The 24,179-nt window shown below is 38.4% G+C and overlaps 1 protein-coding gene across 4 annotated transcripts in view; it reads left to right on the forward strand.

Annotated features, from left to right (window-relative positions):
* Positions 1-24,179, forward strand: part of LOC124169727 — a 562,768-nt gene that overhangs the window by 358,402 nt on the left and 180,187 nt on the right. Inside the window, exon 1 of one of the 4 annotated variants that reach the window (XM_046548413.1) lies at positions 13,066-16,151. The exons of the other annotated variants lie outside the window; for them this stretch is intronic. Coding sequence (XP_046404369.1) covers positions 16,025-16,151 — 127 coding nt within the window. The 5' untranslated portion in view covers positions 13,066-16,024. Of the gene's footprint in view, positions 1-13,065; positions 16,152-24,179 lie in introns of those variants that run through there. 4 annotated transcript variants of the gene reach the window in all.

Raw genomic sequence — 24,179 nt, forward strand, 5'->3', positions numbered from 1 at the left:
TCTTGCACATATCTCCCACGCATAACGCCGTGAATCACCTCGACAGCGTTGTGCATTTAGCGGAGCGTTGCATTGGATGACGCTGAGATAGTGCATCGTTGTTCCACTGCCATTCCTCAAGGCTGATATGACAGGGACTGCAAACTGATTGATCCATGAGCACGCGGTCGTCATAACGCTGCGTCCTACGTTGCTGTATTGTTTTTGCTATTCATCCTCTCCCTCCCGAGTTTGTGATTGCGGGCTGCAGTTAATTATCGCGAAGCCAGGGACAGGTAACGACTGCCTTTTAAGTGACGAGGTGTCCGTTCCCGCAAAATATCAGGACAGCAGTCCGTAACGTCGAATTGTTTTCGGCTCTGTGATCTGCACGGGTTGACATTTTCTACCCATAATTTCCAGCGAGATTTTCAATTAAATTCCATTTACGGCGAGAGGTATTTATCTGGAACTGTCTCGATTTTGGCTTCATATTTCCAGCTAGTTAATGAGATAATTGTGGATTTTTCGATCTCATATCTTGATTGCTGCCTACATGTTAATTTAGTGAAATAGCAAACCACGAATTCTCCAGCAAACTTTCTGCCTATTAGGATCGAATTAATGCAGAATTTTGCGAATTATCTCCTCTTTTGTATCTAGAAAGTGCACCTTTCGATCACAGTGCATTCATTGTGGCCGAAAATTTCCGTAATATTCGTGTAATTTTATTTTTTTTATCGTTATTAGAAAATAGTGGATAAATTAGAGAAAGGAAGATGATAATTACCATATTTACCCCATTTATTAGCTGCGAATATTGAAAGAATAGAACTATTTTAGAGCTTCCACCGTAGATCGTTAAACTTGCAAGCATATACTCATTTTATTGAATACTCATCGTTATTGGCATTAGTTGAAGTGCTATAAATCTTTTTTTATCTAATATTTTTTAACTTTAAACTCATCTTAACGATACATGGGCTTGCTATACCAAATTTCTTCTTGTACTCTTCTCCAATAGACGTGTTTTCAAAACAATAGGGACTTTTCTATCATCAGCAAACAATTTTTCATCCGTCAAATATTTCGTGAAATATATTGAATAGTTTTCTTGCAAAAGACGAATTAAGCTCTGAAATTGTGTGCGCGTCGAATAAAGATAACATAATTGTGAGTGCCTCTTAATCAACCCATTTTAACCGTGATTAAAATACCACTGTAAATTTGTTTTACGCGTGACCCTTTGTGGATCGACTTACCTCTCTGTATTTAATTGCTGTAATTGATTTAAAAAATCGCCACCGTCGTACGCTTGGGTAATACATTCCACCCCTCGCATTCGACGAATCGCTTCTAAGTGATTCTAATTAGTATTTTTTTTATTTCTTCGCCCTTCGCTGGACAGCCATTGCCCTGCCTTTCCCTTTCTCTCAGGCGTGAACTTCGCACCTCTACCAATTAGTACGGGCGAACATTCCATTTGGTCCCTCACGCACTCCTCAAAATCCACAAGTTTAACTCGCCATTCCACCCTTTAGTCACGTGACAGAGGGGGAAAATAGAAGGGGGAGCCGTAGCATACCTTCTTCCTCACTCTATCCTTTTGCATTTACTTTTCACAGTCACAAGTTTTCATCAGTAATTCGACACTTCCCATTTATAATTGAAATTTGTGTTATATTATCCATTCTGTTTATCACTTGCACGTATTTTGTTCCTTTCGCCATTTGCATTGAAACGTTTACTCCTTCTTAACTACTGAAATAGGTACATCTCCTTTACCCTTCATTTATTCTGGATCAATTTCAATTGTTTTTTTTTTGCTCAATTAAAGTTTTATAAAAATACTAGCCGAATCTATTAGTACAGATTATTATCGTTCAGTTCTAAGTTTTTGCATTAATTTGCACATTTAAGTTTTATAAAAAATTAGGCGAATCTATTCTTACCGATAATTATACTTCACTATTAATTTTTTTTCACTCAACAAATTTTTGCCTTGCGCCTCTAGGTCTGGTTTTAAGCAGACTGTGATACCAAATTGTTACTATTCTAAAACTTCTCAGTGTCTGTCGGCGTAAGTTCAAGGCTCCGTGAGTGAGTGCTCACTTTTGCTCTACACCAGGAAGCAAGGTCTTTTTAAGTCATCCACCCTTTCTCATCTGAGAAAATTCCCTTTTCTTAACCTTGACCGCTACCCTGTAATCTACACTAGCTAGCCGGTGTTACCATCTATGGCTTCATTCTAATCTAAGTTTCTTTTGAGCTCGTTCAAGTTTCATCTCCTAGGTTGAAACAAGTATTCATTTACTAATTTCATGTTTAGACAGTCATTGTGGTGGAATGGGAATATAATTTAAAATTAAGGTGGTTGTATAAATAGTAAAAGGTCCATAAACAGGATTTTTTTGAGTCAAAGACCCCCACGGTTACAATGTTGGTGAGTGAAGTTCCATCGAAGTAAACCAACCTCTCCATACTTTAAGCACCTTGATAGTTCGTTTTTTTCTTCAAGTAAACGCGAAAATAACGAAAGCAACAGCTGAAATAATTACGCTATAAGACCCGTTTTCCACTCTTGTAAACTGGGACGCATTTGCTGTGCTGGTTTAGGAGTAATTTATGGATATTCGTTCAACGAATTATGAAATAAAAGGTATAACAGGAAGTAAAAATAGCCAAGCTTTTAAAACATAATTTAAACTGGTCCTAAAAATAGGAAAAATTGACATTTTTTGCCCAGGAAGCAGAAGTCATTACTGGAAAATTTTTCAATTGGGATAAAAAGTTAAAATCAACTCTTGAAAGAAAGAAAATTTAATTAACGTGTCCATTATAGAGCACGAGTAATCGATAAAATAAATAGTTCATCCTATAAAATATCCGATAACAGGTCTCGCAAACAAGAAAAATTTGTATGAATTCGTATTACAGTAGGAGCAATTAGCAAAATTAAAATTTAAGCACAATAAAAAGTTCATAGACGAGTATTGAAACGAAGCTAAAAAAAAGGTTCCGTGGTATTATTGGACTCATTATTATAATGTATCATTCATTTTAAAATACATTATGAGTCATTTGTAAAATATAACCGTCATAACGAAAAAATATGATGCTGTGCCCAGGTCTTTCAAATGAGTAAAATTGACTAAAGTTGCCCGGAGAGTGAAGGACTCGTAATTTATAAATATAATTCGTCATCGCGAAAAGTACGGTAGAGGTAATTGGTGAAATAGTATTGTTGATTGTGGTAAAAGGTACCGTAACAGACCTTGCCTACATCCAAAGTTGCTGACATAGTTCAGCCATTATCCTTATCTGATACAATTTAATGCTGTACTGTTCCTCTTCCTTAAATCTACGTACCTTCCTACCTCAACACTCTACTCCAAGGAGACTGCCCAACGGTAGACCTTCTGTGACATCCCACCCCTGTCTTCTCCGGCCTCTTAATCATACCCTTTTACCCTTTCACTGCAGGCCTTCCCCTTGCTAGCTCCTGGCTCCGGCCCACGAATCCTATCTACCACCCCTGAAGATTCGACCAAACCCTACCCCCACGTGTGCAGCCAGGGTAGGCTCACCACGCTCCCCTTAAGCAGAGTAGCGGCACCCTTAGCATTTAGTATTCATCTCCCCGCCGGTCTCGAAGGGCGCATTCCGCGTTTATCCGACGCGTAACTCTCTCATCCACTCCCCTCTGTGAGATAGTGAGGGAATCCCCATAGCAACCGCACTCTCTTTCGCAGAATCCGTTTGCTGCCAAGTTCTAAACTCTTATTTTTTCCACACGTGCGTTACGTATCTACATTTTTCTCATTTCCTAATCTTTATCACGTTCTCGCTTGAATAAATATCAGGTTCTGTGTTCCGTAATTATTGCCATTAGTGCCCTACACCTTAGTTTCTCAGTAGTATCATTGAAGTTTGTCGAATTTCGGTAAAGCGTAGTAGTTTTCCCATCTCTTATTTTCGTCAGAATTGGTTATATTTCGCTAACCAGTAATTCCAAAAATCTCATGATTTAAATCCAGCATCCAATCCAAATAATTTATTTCGACTCAATCGTAACATTATTCTTTCCCCCACTACGCCGACTCATATTTCAAACTTCGGTTCCTATGTATCTTTACGTCAATTTTTACGATAATTTCTTGTCTTCTGAAGTTTAGTTTTTTTGGAAAATCTTTGCTTTTAATTTATAAACTTTATTTTTCTATTCATCCTCATGTCTTTTCAGCTCCTCTACTTCCCTCTAGTCTAACTCTCCGTAGCGGAAGACGTTGCGAATCTTTTAAACTGTTATTCTTTCTGTTGGAGTCGTTCTCTATCAAAGCTGATATAATTAAATTTGGCTTGCATCCTTCTTTTCTGTGCCAAATCATTTTGCGAATTTCTTCATACTTCTAGTATTTCCTTTCTGCCTTTATTTCATGCGTATAGCTTTCTTATTTATTTTCCAATCCCTTCTTAGTTTACTCACTCTATGGTTTATGTAACCCCTTTTTTCCTTACATAAATCTTTCATTTACATTTATCTCCCGATTTTTAGCTCATTATTTTTTCCTATACTTATATCTTTCTGTTTTCATATTTCTACTTCTTAATTTCATTTAAGCTATATTTCCCTCACAATATATTTCTATAATCCCTCCTTCCTTGCGGAACAATTTCCCGCGCTATACTTCATAACATCTGGCAGAGTGCGTTTTTTCTTCCGGGCCCATAACTTTAATCGCTTTATTGCTCGTGGCTACGCGGAGGCGACTGCTGTCCACGTGCCTGTCGCCCTACCAGCCCGCAGACTTTAAATTTCGACCCCTCTGCAAGAAGGGGGGGTTTGCCTGCGGTCTGTTTGGGATCGGAATTGGTCACCCTCTCCCCTCCGTGGTCACTGGGCCGTGCATCTATTTCGTGACGCTTGTGTGCGCGCTAGGAATAGAACGGGGATAGATATTGGCTAGGGACACCCCGCTGTGCATGAGGTCATCATTTCAACCTCACGTATACACTATATACATACACATCTTTTCCCTTCGGGAGATTGAAGCCTACATCTCTCCCAAGCAAGCAGCCATATCGGGCTTCCCTTTGGGATTTTTATGTCCGCTGAAACCTCGGGAGTATATACCTCTATCTTCCACTAAAAAAAATACTGATAAATCTCTTGCAGTTATAAGGTACACCCTTGAGATACCTCTCGTAATTTTGCACGACTAAGTTATTTAGGCGTGTAGCCTCCTCCTTCGTTTTGTAGTCCGGACTGGGAAATACATAAGACTTCGAGGAGCGTATTCTCATACTTATAATTCGGAATTAAACAATTGAGTGTACCCATCCTTTACTGACATAGTGACCTAAAATAATCTCATTTGGATTAAATTCGCGAAATCCTAGTAAAATATTTTCCGGGTCCAAATTGATATCAGTGAATAATACGTGGAAGTGCCGAGCCTCTATGCAGCAATTATCTGCTTTGTTGAACCATTCCATTAATTTTGAAGCTCATAACTGTGTAACTTCTACAGAGGTTATCAATTAGTCAAGGTATTTCTGGTACGCGATCCTTAAATCTATTAGCGATACGGCTATTGATTCCCCAGGCATTATCAAAGGAACTGCGTCAAACCTTCTATCGTAACACTTAGCGCCATTCAGCTGAGGGATAAATATGGTCTAGTATTTTTCATTTTTGATTGGGTTAGTTGTCTCTAAATTAAATAAAAATTGATCTCAGATTCATATTTTAGTGCAGAGAGCGATCAAATCACGTGAAGCCTCATAAAAATTCGTTCTCGTTTCCCAGGAAGCCTTTGAATGAACCGCGCTCTGATTTCCCTTCTAAAAACTCGGAATTTATAAACTTAGCTAATTATTAGCCATCTTAATCCTCAATATTATAGAATTGAATGAGGCCTTATAAATGCTAGTCGTAACAGTAATTTAAATCCTTGTATAATGAACGCAGTGTGAAGAAGGACAAGTGAAACCAAATGAGTGCTTCCTTCCTCTTAAAATTTGAGTGATTGAATAATCGTGATCTCCAAAAACTGAGTTTTCAATGTGTGAACAAACAGTTTCCATTTGAATCCCTTAAATAAAATATCTTTATAGTTAGTAAAATATCTTATTTACTCTTTGTTGGTTCAACGAAGTTCCTCTAATTACAAACGTGCTTTGTTTTCCCGAAAAAATTGCTGGCGTTGATTGCAAATATTAACATTTTAATCCTCTCTGTGATCAAGACTAAATGAGCAAGACTATTCGTATGCTGATATGGGTATCAATTAAAGTTCTTGAATTTTACCCCTGTAAGAATCCCAAAAAAAATTGTTCTTACATAATTTACCTAACGCTAATCTATCAATTGAAGCTCGTGAATCGTACTGCACTAAATATTCCAAAAAACATTGTTCTCACATAATTTATTTTATCTTGACATATTTGAACCCTCATTGAGTCCAGATCTGAGTTTAATATCCTAAATCCTTATTACGACATAAATACATTATTCTAGAAGCACGTATTCACGTGCTGATCTTCAATACATCTGAAGCTCTTGAATCGTACCCTCGTAAATATTCCAAAAATAATTGGTCTTACATAATTTACATTACCTTAGCGTATTTGAACCCTTATAGGGCCCAGATCTGAGTGAAACCTCCTGAAATTCTATGAATCATATGCACGTGAAACCTATCTGAAGTTTCTTCGATAAATTGCATACATTTTCCACTACTACTCCGTCTTCATTCACGAAAGGGTGCAATAGGTTACTACCAACCCTATACCTCATTTCCCTACCCCTTTCTGGCTTCTCCCCACGTTTTAGGGGCAGTTTAATTCCTCAATCACCCCCGTCTGTCGTTGGTTCGCCACTCCTTCCCCTGTTCTCTGTCACCCGGAATCCCGCGCGGGGGAGTATGGGACGAGCAGAAAAAAAATCACGCATAGGATGATTCATTCCGTTCCTCGCTCAGTCCGACCTCCGTGGTCGAAGGGGTCGGAGCGCCTCTGTTAGTCACTCCCGGGCAACTAGAGTGGTCATCGCCGCCGTCTGTCAGTCACTCACGCCGGACTCCTTTATTGAATTGTTCAAAGGGAGCTTTAGTTTTTTTTCTCCAGAGTTTCGAAGCATTCTTCACATATTTGAACCATCCTTGACATTTCGTTTGAACCGCATAAATTACTCAGTGTGGCTTTGTTTGAGTGCACCCCGCACTAAGTTACAGGAGTGTGAAACTCACCCATTTAGATTAGGGAGACGGTGGAAAGTTAAAGAAACGCCGCGATTGGTGAACTCACATCGAACTCGATTGAATTCTTCAAAGGGATCTTCCCTTTTTTTGTTCCGATATCGGAGAATTCTTCACGTATTTGAAGCATCTCTTACTTCTGCTTTAAACCAAATACGTCAATCAGTGACCTAGCCCTCAGTGTGGTGAGGGTAGAGCTCTACACGCAGCAGGTCACAGGCGTGTGATTCTCACCAATTCAGTGTCGGGAGCCAGTGCATTCTTTACGTATTTGAAGCATCCTTGACTTCTGTTCTGAACCCCTTCAATCCCTCATTGACACATCTCTCAAAGCGGTGAAGTTAGAGCTCACCCCGAAGCAAGTCACTAGAGTGTGAATCTTACCCATTCAGTGTAGGGAGCCAGATCCTTCTTTGGGTCACCTTCTTCTTCGAGGATTGTTGTGTGGGTGTGTCTGAAGGATTAAAGTGTGATTTAACCCTTTCAGTGACCTAAAAAGGAACTTCTTTATTCTCCAGGAAGTGAAATGATTTCTTGTGTGTGATAATATTATCGATAGAAATTTGACGCCAGTGCCATTCAATACTATTCAAGACTTCGGCTCCCTCGAAGGAAGTTAACCAATTTTCTAAGTGGATCAAATAATTCTTCAGATTTTGTGTCTTCAAAAGTTTGCTTACTTCAGTGCCATTCAATCCATTTTATTGTTCTGCACCCTCAGAGGGAAAAAGCAGAACTTCAGGACTAGCGAACATGACCCATCTTTCATTTAAGGTGTCTTTCAACGACTTCGCAGCCTTGATAACTCTAGCGGCTAATTTTCGCGTCTAATTTATCCGTTTCAAGAACGTTGATTGTGTTAAGTGCCAATCAGATAGTACTTATTGCATTTTATCGTGTTTTTTGGTGTCATGAAGAAGTTTCAATTCCCACGAAATTCGATTTTCGCATCCATGAACGAGAATACTTAAGGTATATCTCTTCTCGTGTGTTGCCAGTTCACATCAAATATCTTCCTTATAATTCTTCGATTCATATAAGTGTGTTTTATGTGAACTTATAGTAAATACCGGAAGACAAATAGTTTTCTAACAAGACTCATTTTAAAGCATGCATTGACGTTCTCTTTTGCAGGATTAATCTACTTAAAGAAGGTACTGAACTGATTTTGAGCAATCGAGTGATAATTGCCGTATTTTTCTGGTGAAGTAAGCTCTCCGACGGAATTTCTAGGAACTTGTCTTATCCCGCTAAATCGGAATTTCTGGAATCGGTTTAGCTCAGCTACTGGCAATAGCTTTAGCGTGACTGCTCTCAATTCCCACCGAAATTATTTCGTAGAATACGTGCTGAGTAACGCGTGTTGATTGCTGGACCCATCTTAGGGTTATCAGTTACTGGATAGTATACAAGTTCATCCAATTAGGTAGATTTTGTGGAAAGTAAAGACACCGAACTTCAATTATTTGCAACCTGTGCATCCTATGATAGGATATCAGAATTTATATATAGGGTGGGACGATTTTTAATGAAAGATTACCGAATTTTTTCGTGTAGATGCCACTCAGGCGAGTGAGATTTTGAATATTAAGGGCATTGATGTCTTCTCGCTTACATTCTGAATGTATTTTATCGGAATATTTATGGGCAATTAATTGATTTGAGAGAAATAAAGTCTTATTTCACAGGTCCATTGACATTTAGCAAGGTGCCCAACGAGAATACTCCTGAATTTTACCTACAGTATTACCAAGCGGCGATATTTTTTAGTAAACCTTTCGCCTTAATAACCTAAGTGGTCAAATATTTAGCCGTTAAATACCCCGAGACAGTCTTTTCACAGTAGTAGTTTTATTTATTGAATATGTATGCCTGTTAGTGCACATTGAGGAATAGATCGCGTGGTTTAAGCATCCCTACAAGACTTTTAACATTATCGGGTGGTGATATTATTTTATTTACGTTGACCTTAATATTAATATTGGTCGATTACTTCCCCATTTAGCACCCCCCGATGGTCTTATAACTTCAGGAAAATAATTTTCAGAGACTCTGTATGCTTTTAATTATTAATTAAAAGGGTTGGTCGTATGGTTAAGCTTCCCTGCAGGAGTCTTTTAAAGGTTTCATTCATCATCGCACGGTATCTTGGAGATTAACCGTGGGATAGGGCACCGTAAGCAGTGGATCATCTGTTTCCCTCTCCCCGCACGTGGAAGCTCTCCCCGTTTCGAACCCATTTATTTTTTCTCCAACTCCTTCACGCCCCTCATCCCACCGAGTGATTTGTTTGGCAACGTATACGACCACACTCCCCCAACTGCAACCCCCTCTTGTGCGCCCTTGGGGAACCTGTGAGGTAACGGAAGGTGCCTTCCCCCTCAACCAACACCTCTGTTTACAGCCATGCTCAGCCAGCGTACCTAACGCTGACAATCTCAGTTGGTAAAGAAGGCAGAAAACAACGCCTCTCAGTACTCAATGGTGAAGCAAAATCCTATCCCCGCTATTCCCTCTCAGCCTGCCTTTGGAATGTAACGAAATACGAAGTTTCAGGATTTTTCTCCCTACGAGTGTTCTAACTTCGAACGTTCTCTTTCCCTTACTGAGTATAGGAAACTGTTAAGTGCTTTCAACCGGCAGGATATTGTTATTGGTGATCTTTACAGAATTTAAATTGATAATCAACTGATTTAAGGGGAAGAAAACCTAGTTTCGTGCTCATTGACATTTAGCAAGGTGTCCATCGAGCAAACTTCTTAATTTTACCCTCAGTTATATATACTCAAATATCTTCCATATAATTCTTCGATACATCTAAGTGTGCGTTGTGTGAACTTATATTAAATAACGGAAGATAAATAGGTTTTTTTAGTTTTAGATTTTAAAGTATGCATTGACGTTTCGATTGAGTGGTGATATTTTTAATTCTGATCTGATCTTAAACTCTTCAGTGTTATCTACTAAGAGGCTAGTATTATTAGCGTATAATTTGATTTTAGACTAAGAATATTATAACTTATGTGAACGGAATTCATATTCCTGTCAGTGGAACTATTTTTTTGATGAATTTCTCACGAACTAAGCACACCTGATCGTGAGAAAGTGTATTCGGTTGTGTCCATGGACTTAACCTGGATTTGAACACAGTTTTCTCGTTCATGACTCCGCAATTCATCGATCAGGTCACCGAAAATTCGCCTCTTTTCAACAATTGGGGTCAGTGAGTGAAATATTGACCCTGTGAACACTTTCTAAGGCGATGGAGTAAATCGCCTTGGTTGAGAAAAATCGTTATCTTTTCAACAATCAAAATTAAGGTAAATAAACTCTCCCCTTACGAGAAGTGTTCCTCTGATGACCTGAAAACCACTACGTTTTCTGCCAGTCTACGTATTTGTGCGACGTATGTAGCGAGAGGAAGGTGAACGTATTTCCTCTGCTCAAGTTCTCTTCAAGTCACAAGTGAAAGAAGAAAGAAAAGAAAGTTTTTTCCACCCAACTTGAGTGATCCGTATCCCAAAACCCTCTCGCCTTATTTATTTACTTGCAACGATGACGTCAGTTTTATCGTGACAAGAGAAGACACTTTGAGAAGGCACTCTCCGAAGTTTTTGTGCTACCCCACCCTTCCTTTCTCGCCTTTTCTCTTTGCCACGACGAAAAAGAGTGACGCAGGATATCCGCGCCGGACATCGTTTGGCTCTCGACCAGTTCCCGTGAGGTGGCAACCCTTTCGGCCAATGACTTTTTTGGAGAGTCGGCTTTGTGCCCTTGCCAATTTAGTGGACCATTTCGCCTCCCTTGAGGATCCTCAACCCTCTCGTTTGGAGTTCATGAAGTGGGAGTCAATCTTTTCACCAAAGAGAAGAGACGACGTGGAATAGTTTGGTATCTTTCCGAAGAGGATCCCATCCCCTTCCTTATTCATCACTAAGTGAGAAGAATAGCCATCGCAGAAGCTGATGGCAGTGAATTTCTTGGCAGGGATTAAAAATTCGTGTACGAGTGGATAGGAAATTTGAGATAGAGTGTATTCACAGATTATCAAATCTAGGTTTTAAGAAAATCTCTAGTCCAAATCAGAAGATTCTGGGTGATCGCAGAAGGTTGTGGCAGCAAAATAAGTTGAGAACCTACTCGACTTGTGAAGGCAAATTGGTTTGATTAGTGTCGATAAATGGCATACGAGAAAGTACAGCTGTATACGTGAACGAGATAAAATTCCCAGTTAAAATCTTTCATTTTCAAAATTTTACCGTGGTGATTGAGTTTAAAAATTTACTTATTTACGTATTTTCAGTCAAAAATATCTCCTCGAAGCATCAATCCGAGGTTTTTTAGGTAGCTTGAAACGGTTTTCTTATTGTGAAAATATCATTATATTGCGAAAAGAAGTTGTTACCGAGTGAAGCAATTCAACCTCTTAGTCCTGAATTTTTATTAGGACTGGAATTGTTTAATGGGGATCTTACCGTGATTTTCCGCACATAGAATTCACTTTTTCAGTCTGTGAACGATACTTTCATTAATCCTTTAGGCAATTCTCGCTCGAGGTAAGCTCTCCTTAGCCTTGAATGCTTTAATTAACATCGATTGGGTAGTGTTGCCAAGTGTTACGCTCCCATTGTTTGCGAGGAAGGTCGGTTGGGACACTTACTTTTTTTAACCTTCGGAACGGAGTGACATTGAAAGTCTTTCGCCAGGTCAATTTATATTTGCATCAGACTCTCTTCACCTTTCGAGCCTCCGCCACATATTAACTACTTCTGCGGAGGAGGCTACCGCGTTGCTTACCTACCCTCCCGGACTCAAAATTGCGCCTGTAAGAGATTTCGTTCCAGTCTAATTGCATTCCCCTTTGCCGGAGTACTCCTGGAGAGTATTCGCGGCGCTCCAGAATCCACTTTTGTGCGCTAACTTGATCCTGTGTGGCTTGGTTACAGGAAGGTGAATCATTCCTTTATTTTTTAATAAGAAGGATTCCCTTATAAGAGCGCTGCTCCCTGGATTTTGCAGTTTGCCCAAGCTAGTTTATTGGAGAATTTTTCATTCCCACCGAATTTGCTTCGAGCATTATTGAATGTGAAGTATTCAAGATCTATTGCCATTTGCGTGCGAGATAAATTCTCGGGAAATATCATCCTTGGAAAGCGTCAAAAGATCCAAGTTTGTGTTGAGTGAACTTTACTGAGTTTTTTTAATTCACTTATTCTCAATAAATTGGATAAGATATCTAATATTATCCTCGTTGACGGTAGAATTCATCCATTTTCCTAGAATCTTTTTCCAATGGATGGTAGATTAAACTTTAATTTGAAAAATTTCGTATGAGAAACTTAGGGTATTCATTGGTTTGAGAAGAGTTTCACTGAATTCTTTCATTCAACATCATCTGGTAACCATAGTATAGGTCGTCAATACATCTCTTATACGCGCCACAAGATATATGAAGTTTTTACTGACCTATTTTGGATAGAATGTGGGTCTCAAAACATCATTAAAAAATCTGTGAAGGTGATATTTTTTGACAAAAGAAATTATAGGAATATTAAAGACTGTGTTTGTAACCCATTTTGCTCGTACGTGAAGGTATATTCTCTTGGTCCTCTTCATTTATAACTCTTGGAGATTGAGCAAAGCGAATGGAAAAACCGTCGTGCGAATCAAATGCGTGATTCCTATTTTATTCTCCAAGTGAAATCCGTCATCTACGATTCTTCGACAATTGAATGCGACTCTGCGTAACGAGCAGGGTTAAACTTTTTGCACGAAGAGGCGTGCTCCAGGCGAGAGGGTTGAAATAAAGTCGAACGGTCGGTGGTGGCAAAAAAAAAAAAAAGGTCGCTGTAAATGAACCAAAAGAGAATTCCATGGACGTATATGTAAGGATCGAATAAAGGAAAACAAACTGGTAGAAAAAAATAACTTGGCTTGGGGAAAATAGATGTTGTCTGAGGTTTCGTTAGCGAGAAAGTGAGCAACGGAAGGTGGTGAGGTTTTTTTTTCTCTCTCTCTCTCTCTCGGGGGTGAAGCAGACAATTGACTGTCGGAGTGCGGCGTGGCATTTCCAATGTATTTAAAGGGGGAGGTAAAAAAATATATGTATATGCGTGTGGATGTTAGCGTCCGTTTGCCGTTTTGGTAGTTTCCCGGAGCAACCACGCCATACCGTGGGTGTTCATTCTCTTTACATTCCTATCCCCCTCATCCCTCATTCCCTGTTGTTCTTTCCGCACGAAATGTCGGCAGAATGAGGGAATGTGAATGAGGGAAGGCTGTGCGGAATAAAAAATAGAGGAAAATTAAAAGTGCGTCGGGTGGTTTTCGAAAAAAAAATTGTTTTTAATCACGTACGTGGTGAGCGAACTGTGGTGGATTTTCGAACGCCCGCTCGCGTGAACTTGGCGGAAGTTGGATCAGTTGTCGGAAGTTCACGCGCTTCCTACAGCAAGGACGCACGCAAAACCGGTCTTGTAGCTTAGCGCACACGTCTTTCAACAATATATAGCTCACATTCCCAGCGTCCTGTGCTGATCACTGATAATTATAGAGGAATCAGTGCTGAGGCATAAAGAGGTTTCAACTTGAAGTATACTACACCAACGTCGCTAAATCATAATCAGAATTCGTCTTTAATAATATTCCTGTCGATTGAGTATTTCAACATAAGATAATATTTCCCAAAGCTGTGTTATAGCCACTATTACCTACTCCTCAAACTGGAAAGTAGCGTTTCGTTCAATTAACGAATTCGAACGAGCCATTCGAAGTTCAATTCGAACGAAGCATTAATGATAACTTTATTCAGAAATATACTTTCAACTGTAACCATCTTTAACATGTGACCGCATTGTTGCCATACTATTGCTGGTTGATTGAAGTGTAATTGAATCAATTCAGATACTTTTTCAAATTTCACTTTCTATTCATATCGGACTTGTGAATGAAGTTGCAATCCTATGGTAAAAATAGTCCTCAAAGTTTGGTGAAAATAAATTCTGCATATAGACAGGACAAGGGGTTGCACCCAACTGTGAAGCTCTTCATTTTTTTATACTCCGCTAAAGAAATAGTAATTAACAATAATTCGATAATTAGGCGTCAGCAGCTACTATCTGCCAAATCAATGTGAAGGAGTGTATCATTCCTTTGTTTTCCATATAAGTTACTGGTCGTAAACTGTAATTTCAGGTAATTTAGTGTCTAGATTAATCAAACCTGCGGGTATAATCGTTTTCTGTTGATTTTTCTACCGTAATTTTTTTCCGTAATAGGAAATTTTCGGAGAATGCACAAAAAAGAGGGTTATTATTTTTAAATTACGTAGTTAATTGTTCAGCATACATTCCGTCTTCATCGTAATATAGCGTGATGCGGTGATTCTGAGACAAGATAATTTAGCGACAGAAGCCTCGTATTATTTTCGTTTTTTACTGATGAAATAATCCAAAATGACTGCAGTGGGGAAACAGATTTTCCCATCTTTTTTTCCAATTGTGTTGAGGTTTGGAAAAATCTCCCGTCAAATTCCATAAGTGATTCTTCTCGACTTTGGGGCATTTGGTGTTTTGTGTGTAGTAGTGCAGCTTTGGTTGTTTTTTTTGGTCGTGTGTTGATAAAAATCTCGTAATAGGTGTGTTCCTCATGTATCATAAAATGTTGTGTCGTAAATCAGATAGTGATCCTTCCGATTCCGATTTATGATTGCATCCTCCGCTGGAGATTTTTCGGAGTCTCCGCCACGAGCCAGGCTGTCCGAAACTTCCTCCTCGCCAAACCTGTAATTAAACCAAGTTCATTATTGCATAGCAACGTCCATCCCTTTCACCCAGGGTGTAATTCAACCTTGGCCTTCCCTGGCAACGGCCAAATTGGGAACTTGATCACATTCATAAGGGATAGAGCTGTGCTTGAAGAGGAGAAAACTCCCACGAAGCTAAATGTATTAAAGGTACTTCTTCATTTTTAGCCCTTGTCATGCAAACTGGCACCTTTTGACTGAATAACTTCGTGGAGAAAAAAACATTTTGTGATCCTCGATTATTCTTTTCGAGTCAAGTTGCATTTGATGAAATTTTAATGTGATTTTTTATCTCAAAATTCGAAAAGATAATTCTGTGACGCAGAAAATCTCGTTTACGCAGATTTTATGAGACGATCATACATCGGTTTTTAGATACTCCAAGATTCCTTGATAGGAAATAGTGTGCGTGAGTGTGTACAAATATTTATACGTTATGTATTGATGTATGTTTTAATATCACCTTCGAATACTTTGTGCCGTTGTGATTTTATTGGTTTTCTCTGCAATAAGTCTTCCCTGGGCCTTCAAGGTGGATGAAAGTGAAAAATCAAGGTATTTCAATGCCTCACGTTTCGTCTTAAGGTGTTATCAGAGATAATATACTGAGGTTCCATTTATTTTGATTCCCCTTAGGGATAGCAGTGTGCTTGTTTTATCGTCGTCTCTGAGGGATATATTTGAACTGATAAATATAGGACTCTCAAGCTGTTCCATAAAGACCAATTAGTGAGTTTTTAAGACGGAAAAACTTTTGAGTCGTTGGTATATGCCAAGATCTTTTCTTCCAGACTGCTTAAAGTGCAAAATTTAAGACCTACTGTGAATACGTGTATCACTCATCGTTATTGCTGTGCTTTATGTGCAAAACTCCTAAAATAGGTAGTGTGTGCCGGAAAAAGTCAGTAGGAAAACGTTAGCGACTCCAGTAGTCTCTTGGACACGGTTCGAATTTAGCGCGCCGAGGTTGGATTATTACGTCATGCACGACGGTGACGTCACGGGTAGCCGCCGCGGCGGGGCCGACGGAGGCGGCAGTGTCGAGGCCGGAGGTGGAGGATGGCACTGGGACCCAAGTGGAGCGTGGGGCAGAGCTGGAAGCGGCCGAGGTGAGCAGTTTGAAATGCGAGAGGAGGAAGATTATTAAATGTTTCCGACCCCTTGGATTCCCACTCTATTTTTCCCGTCCTATGTCCTACCAGTTGCATGTTGAATGTCTGCTCCATTTTGTTTTTGGCTCCTTCCTTTGATCATCAACTTCTCCAGATGCACCAGCCCTTAGTCTTACGTGACCTTTTTAGGTTTCACAATGGGAAAAATTTCCTTCCTAAGGGTCATTATGGTATTAACTAAAGGATTAAGTTTTAAAAATGCATTGAAAAAATTCAAATTAGACTTCAAAAAGGCATAATTGGAACTGGCGGCATTCAAAGCCAAAATATTTTGGGTGGTGTGCGGGTTACCTCCGGTAGGGCTTTGTTGATTATTCTGCATTGCAAAGTCACATTAGTCTGCAGAAAGGTCTCTCGGGTTTTACGCCGGGTAAGCCTCCATGTCTCCCGACGCGTAGTGACGTTTCGAAGAGCGACTTCCTCTTCGTCCTCCGAGGTTCTTCTGAATGAGAAATAGAATGCGGCCGAGAGAATTATTCAGAAGATCCCCGGAGGATGAAGAGGAAGTGGTATGGAGGTACCACTTACCCGATGGTGCATGAAGCTTAGTATAGCTTACCCGATGGAAAACCCGGGAAACCTTTGTGCATTTGATACGGCGCGCCGCGAGAATCTGAGGTCTTTCATCACGTAAGTCATTTGAAAGATAAGTTTTAAATTTCATTTATGTAATCATGAGCGTCGTTGTATTCATTTTTTATTACCACAAGGGCCTATTTTAGTATAAATTCTCCTTCTAAGGAGTTTGTTTTCCAATTCCGACTGCATTTTTGCTAAAACTATATTTTGCTGTTCCCTTGGAAACGGATAATATCATTCGAATTTGAAAAAAATATCTGGCAACGTATCTGCTGTTTACATTATCGCTGACTTGTGCCGCGTAATGTCACTTGCTCTGTTTCTTTACTTTAGACATCACACTCCCGGGTTCTCTACAATATTCTTTCATGGAAGGCTAATCGGGTTTTCCACCGAATTTTGACATTACAATTACTATGAGTGAAATTTTATTGCATTTCAATTTATAATGGTGTAATAGTAGCTGAAGCAATCTTATCGTGGAAATTATGGTACAATTAACCTGGTGGTAAACCAAATAGCCATCCTTGGCGCACTTTTCTAAGATTGCACAAGATAATAGAACGATATTCCTATTTTTGCGGATGTAGTGGCATGGTTTATAGTTCATTCGTTTATTTTTCCTACTTTTCTTTATATATTCAAGTAAACAATTTATTAATTCTTGAAGCAGCCCAATACGATGAAGTCGTGAGTACGTTAGTCACGTTATCATTTTCTCCATTGGTTCGCGTTATTTATACTTTGAGGTCTTGGCTACATAATTTAAACGGCTTTTCGTGATTATATTTTGGTTTAAAAAACGAGCGCGATGACAAGGATAATTAATATTTTGTATATTGCAAGGCACTGTATACTGAAAGGCTACAAGAAATACAATTGATTTCAGATAAATGATGCTTAAGCTATATGTGTATCTTCTGTTGACATGATTTTGTTAATTAGGTAATGTTTATAGATTATAGTGCGCATCCATACAATGAATGTTTTACGGAGACGGTCACCAAATATCATTCCAAGATGATTTCTGTAGATGGCAGATTGAAAGCTCACATCATGGTGTTCAGGGCGTAGGGATAATACTAATTTTTTTAACATCACCTTTCTATAGTAGTTATTTATTCGCATACCACAGAAAACAGGTCACATTAGCCTTTATAATTTAGTTTTTTTTAACAAGCTAACAATTACACACGGAAGAACAGTCATGCCCTCTAATCTACCCAGGCGGGACGCGAAACCGTGACCTCTTGTTTTACAGGCGAGGACTTTACCCTGCCGCTACCTAGGCCTGCAAATATAAATTCATTTATTTAATTAATTTTTACATTAAAAGTTTAAGGAAATCAGTCACACAACCCTATTTTATTATGGTTCACTGTTTGATGTTGGTTAATCTTTTTAACTGCAGATTTATGATGCGTATCGTGCATTAGGTATAGAGAGTACGGAAGCTGTATTAAAAGTCTCGGGTATTTTTCTCGGCTTGCCCTAGTTTACATTTGCTTCTGAACCGCCTCTCATCCCCTTGTTTTCCCGAGCTTTCCACGTCGCAGATATTGCAGTAGAGAGCCCTACACTCCCTTAATTCCCTTTGAAGCCTGCGTTTGCACTGCATACCTGCAGCAGAGGAGAGATAGTTGGAATTAAATTGCACGCCATTATTCTTTTAATGTGAAATTCGTTGCCAAGTAATTGTTTTCTTAATTTAGAGTAGTATTTAAAAGGGATGAAAATATTTCCATCACCTGTTGTTTTTTTATTCTCATTTAATATGCCCTCTCTATATTAGCATTGCTGAATAATTTTTCAAGAGAGGTATTAGGTGTAAATAACCCTAGGTGAGAAAAAATGGGTTCTCGATAGACAAGAAGAATATGAGTACATCGGGACTAGCTACGGTGATATGTTTACGGAATCACCCGCATTTTACAATTGTGCGAAATTTATACAGAGAAAAAAAAACATTCACCTTTACCAGGATCCTGGTAAAAGGCGAATTTCCCTTGAATTCAAATATACATTGTTTAATAGTAGATGAAAACAATCGTATCGTGGAGATTATGGTAGGTTTTATGGTATTTTATGGGATTATGGTAGGTGAAGCCTGGCAGTAAACGAGACAGCCATGTTTGACGCAATTTTCTAGGATAGCACGAGATAATCGAACGATGTTCCTATTTTTTGGGATGGAATAGCATGGTTAATAGTTCATTCTTTTATTTTTCAGCTTTTCTCGATGTTTCATTACAAACGATTTTTTTCTGTCTGGAATTTCCATAATGTAAGACTTTCGTTTGATCATGTGAAAACCTCAAGATTCTTTCTAAAAATGCTATGAAAGCATTTTTATAGTGACGTGTTGATGTAATAGTTTATGAAGAAGATACCTTGAAGAGGATACCTTGCGAATGGAGTGATCAAGGTAGACTTTTAAGCAGCACACTTATAGTGTTTTCTGATAAATTAATCCACGACAACCGCAGCTTTGTGCTTAACTATCAACCGGGTTGCTCTAAAGTTTTGCTATCAGTCACGACGTTAAATCAAATTTTATTTACTTGCAGCGATACTCAAAATAACTTACATAAATATAAGAGATATCCAATCTTTTATCTGTTGAGAAAATTTAATCCATAGCGTTTATTTATCGCACTGCTATGTGAAAAATATGGTATCATTACAAATTATTTAAATTAACTTTTAATATCTTTGATTTTTTTAAACCCTAAAAATAATATTTTCGCTCTCTTTTTATCTTGAAAACTTTCAAAGCAAAATGCTGGAATAGTTATAAAGGAGCAAAGTTTTAAAGCCATTAAATCTTTAATGTTTTATTGCCAGTAAAAACTTATAAATTTGTGTATTTTGTCAATGTGTTCCACGTATGAAGTTTTGCTTTCTTTCATGCAAAAAGTTACACATTACGAGCATTTCATTTCTTGTTTGAATAAAATGGGTACTTTAAATTGTGGACGCGACATCTTAAGCGACCTTTAACTTGTTGGGACATTGGATTTATCTTATTTTCGTCGTCATATCCAGAATATCCGGAAATTCGCTGCCTGTTGCTTCGCGAGCTCTGATGATGCGTCTACGTGAGTCTCTGGAATCTATTCGAATGTCGAAATCAAATAGAAAGGCAGTCAAATCCAATTTCATATTCAACGAATGCCCAATGCCGGAGTAATAGCATCAGTAGAGTCGCGAACGAGCATTTTTAGCCAACTCTCTAAGGCAGATAATGCGAATTATGGACGTCACTTTTTTCCATCGGAAGCTATGGAAGTGATGGATGACAATCCCGAGTAGAATAATTTACTTAATCGAAAAGTTAGCATTCCGTGACAATTTTGCGAAAGACTTATGGATCGTAAAGACTAGTCTATTTGTGTACGAAATTTTGAATCCACTTTAACTTGCCGTAGGAGTTATAAGTTCAAAATTAAATAAGTCGTCATGGGCCTACTATTTGAAACCCACAATGGGGAAAGAATTAGATTTAATGGCTTTCCACACAACACAGAACGGTGCATTTGACTTTAAAAATAAGGCTTTGAGTTATTCTAAACCATGACAAGAGGTTACAGCAAACATTAAACAACGCCATTCTTCATGTAACACATATTGTATATAAATTGTCTACTCTTATGAAACGATTTATTGATGACTAGTTCCAATACATAGTATCGTTTTTAAAATTTTGTATTGTTGGAAACTACTCATCATTAGACTGTTTTATGATATTGGTAATTTGTAAATAAATCTGTTGTACACGATGGAGCAGTTTCACCCTATGGAACTTAGTACCTTCGTTATGTGCTTCGTCTTTTTCATTTTTACCTTACACTGGTTCTCCTTTTGTAAGATTATATTGATAGAGATTGTTCTTTGCAGCCCATTAGACACAATCAAAGACCATTCACCCAGTTGTGACCTGTGTAAACCACAAAGTTATTCCGCTCTTTACAATAAAGAATTAAATTTACACTGGCACAAAGACTAGATACTTACGCAGTGAAACGACACTATTTGGGCTGCTGATTGAACTCTGTTCATATTCATTCTTCAGAAATTTCATTAATATTTATGACATTTCCATTCTTTATAGAGTTGTAAGTTAAAGAATTAAGAAATAGAGCCAAACTGGGTTAAAAATTAATGCTCGGAAATTAAAATCTATCAAAAGGTCTACTTGTCTCTAATCGTAAATTGTACTCACAAAAAATTATATAATTATGAAACACAGGTGCGAAAACAGGACAAATATTCGTGTCATTTTCTTCTTTTATCCACTCTATTCCGGGATTTGCTTTCAGAAAATTCTCTCGACCTATCCAATTCCCTTTCATTTGAGGGGGTGAAGAAACTTTTGCAGCTTTACTCAACCTTTTTTCCGTCGACTCCCACACCAGATATAATGCAAAGGGTTCCATTTTTGGTGAAATTTGTATTTTTTTTCGGTCGCAAAAAGAGTCGCCGAAAAATCCTGGCCCATCACGTCCCACGCACCGAAGGCACTCTTGGGTCGCTAATGCGAGGAGGAGACCCTTTCTCGTGGAAAGAAAGAAAAGAGAAAAGTTTTTCCCGTGCGGAAGTAAGGGTGAAAAATACGAACACCTATTCAATATACACATGCCTATGTAATATGCACACATATTTACGGAAGTATATGCTGAATTGGAGCATGTACCCTTTCTTCTTTCCGTGAAAAAAGGGGACAATTCGAGGAATAGGGTCGAAAAAAAATTCTCAGCTCCCATTCTGTGTTCTGATGTTTTTTTTATTTTTATCTCCCTAATCCATGCCAAGCTATTCTTCTCCTTTAATTTAAATACTTCATTTTTTCTGATATAAATGTGTAGAGTAATATTTTATTGATATATTTCTAATGGTTTGTAACGCTTATGCACACAATACTAAAAAAAAGTGACATAGATATATCTCTGCCGTCAGTTCGATACCCGCTTGAAAATCGTGACATAAATAGTTACCTATACCAAAAACATTGATAGTTTGAGGCCTTATGGGGTAAAATTGTTTCATGTTAAATGAAAACATATGTAAATTTCACATATTATTTTAGTAACAACCAGTTTCTGTATCTGTATTTGAACCTGACGAGCTCTAAATCTATCTATTATGCTCTACCTGTATCCTGTATTTGTACCTGGCTATGTCGCACAGGGACGAAACTGGTTGTTACTAAAATGACATGTGAAATTTATTTATTTATTAATATATTTAAGTTTTTATTAAATTATGCTACCAATTTTTATTTGCTAGAAGAATTCTAAAGAAATCATTCTATTCATAAATATATATTGACGATTTTATTCTAATTTTCGAAACGGTTGCAAATGCGATCTCCAGCATTGTTAACGGTGAAATGAGCGAGGCTTTTTGCCTATCCTTTTAAACGACATACCATTTTTCGCTATTCGAACCGCGTAAGGACACAATTATGGAACACACGAGACAAAACTATGTCTCTTTATCAATCGACTACTGAATGAAGAGAATTCTTATAAACTCCTTCGTTCATGAATGAATAATTCAAGCCCTACAATACTCGTTTAATGTATACATACTTGTATTATAGGCTAATATAACAAATACTGGTATGCTGAATTGGATCATGTTAATTTTCTTCTATCCAGGAAAAAACGGTACAATTCAAGGAATAGGGTCGAAAAAAAACTTTTCAGCCACCATCCTCAGTGCTCTGATGCTGTTATATTCACTTTTTAATTCTAAAACACATGCCATGCTATTCTTTTCCTTTTATTCAACTCATACATTTATTCTGAGAGACGCTTGTGAAGTAATCATATTTTTGTGCGTGGTTGATGTCAAAATACCAGTATTGAGGAGGCTGGTTCACTGGTATGATGGAGCCATTAGAAAAATTCTGAAGACGACGATATTCTACACCTCATGAAGGTTATTCGGGATTTCCACCGGGTAAGGTTCTCCATAATTGCCGACGTTTCGATAAATGAGTCGTCCACCGTCATGAGAGCATGTTCCTTTTGATCAAAACGTTTGCCGTGATGGATGAAGAGGAACTTACCCGGTCGAAACGTAGAATAACCTTCCACGATACAATAAGACGGTAAAGTCTGCGACCATAGCCTTAAATAATGTGGCTATCAACCCTAGAACTCGGCGAAAAACCTGAAATCTCTTCTTACAGTCAATTCGTCAGGGAAACCTAGATCTTATTATATGTTTTTCAAAACTTCGATGTTAGCCCGACATGTCTGTGTTTGCTATCGTTGAATAACCTTCTACAAAGATTGAATGCGATAAAAAACGTTTCTTCTCGTGATGGTAAGGTGAGAGGAAATTTTTAAATTTCTTATTTATATTTTTGTGCTCTCAGGATTTCAAATTACCGCGATGGGGATCCATTTTTTGGGACAGAAGGAAGAAGACCCAGTCCGGAATGGGACATAAAAACCCTCTGGCCGTTGAAATGCGTGGCTGCTAATCTCTTCAAGGGTTCTCTCCTCCCACCCATTGCCGTGGGAAAAATTCCACCACCCTTGGCTCCTGAATGCAATTAGCGATCGAGGAATTCCCATGGCTCTGTTTAATTGCGGGGTCCTTCCCCTTGGTTACATTTTAACCATCTTAATTTCCCCGGTTATAATGTGTATCCCACATCCAGAAACATGGTGCCATCTTCAACGTTACTTTCCAACCCTTCCGCTATCTTCGTCGTGCTTTTAATTTTCAGGTTGCCGTCTCACTTAACGCAGAGGTTTTGATTTAATTATGTACCTTTGATTTGGTTTCTTTAAAACGAATGTCTGCTCCATATGTATTACCTTTAAGTCGAATTTTTACATGATCTACAATTTCATCTGATAATAAAAATGTCCTATTCTTACCATAAAAACTTTGAAGAGATTCCCCAAAATGCATGCATGGCATGCATGGCTTGAATACATACTGAATTATTGAATATCCAATCTTTTAGATATGAAACAGTTTCGCATCACATATCATGAGTAACACCTCTGTGATTGCAAGTAATGTTGTGTATTCACGATAACGATTTTTTAACTTCCTCATTCAATTCACTTTTTCACCAACAGGTAAATAAATTGCTCCGTCATCGGTTTTGCGTACTATCGCACTCAATCTCTCTCTTTACTCGGAAAATATAAACTGTGGAAAAGAATTGTGTCAAGAAACTTTACCCTGGATAGCTGCTGCCAATAGGAGGCAAAGGCAAATGCCGGCGAAGTATTCGAAGTCATCAGATGTCCAAAGAATCCGTCAACTTGTCAAACTCACGGTCAATCGGAGGGCATAGCCCAAAGTTTCTGTTGTTTAAAAATGGCATGTTTTCGACCTAAATATCGTTGGTAAATTGGG

Source organism: Ischnura elegans, chromosome 12, assembly GCF_921293095.1.
Source record: "Ischnura elegans chromosome 12, ioIscEleg1.1, whole genome shotgun sequence".
Classification (NCBI taxonomy): Eukaryota; Metazoa; Arthropoda; class Insecta; order Odonata; family Coenagrionidae; genus Ischnura; species Ischnura elegans.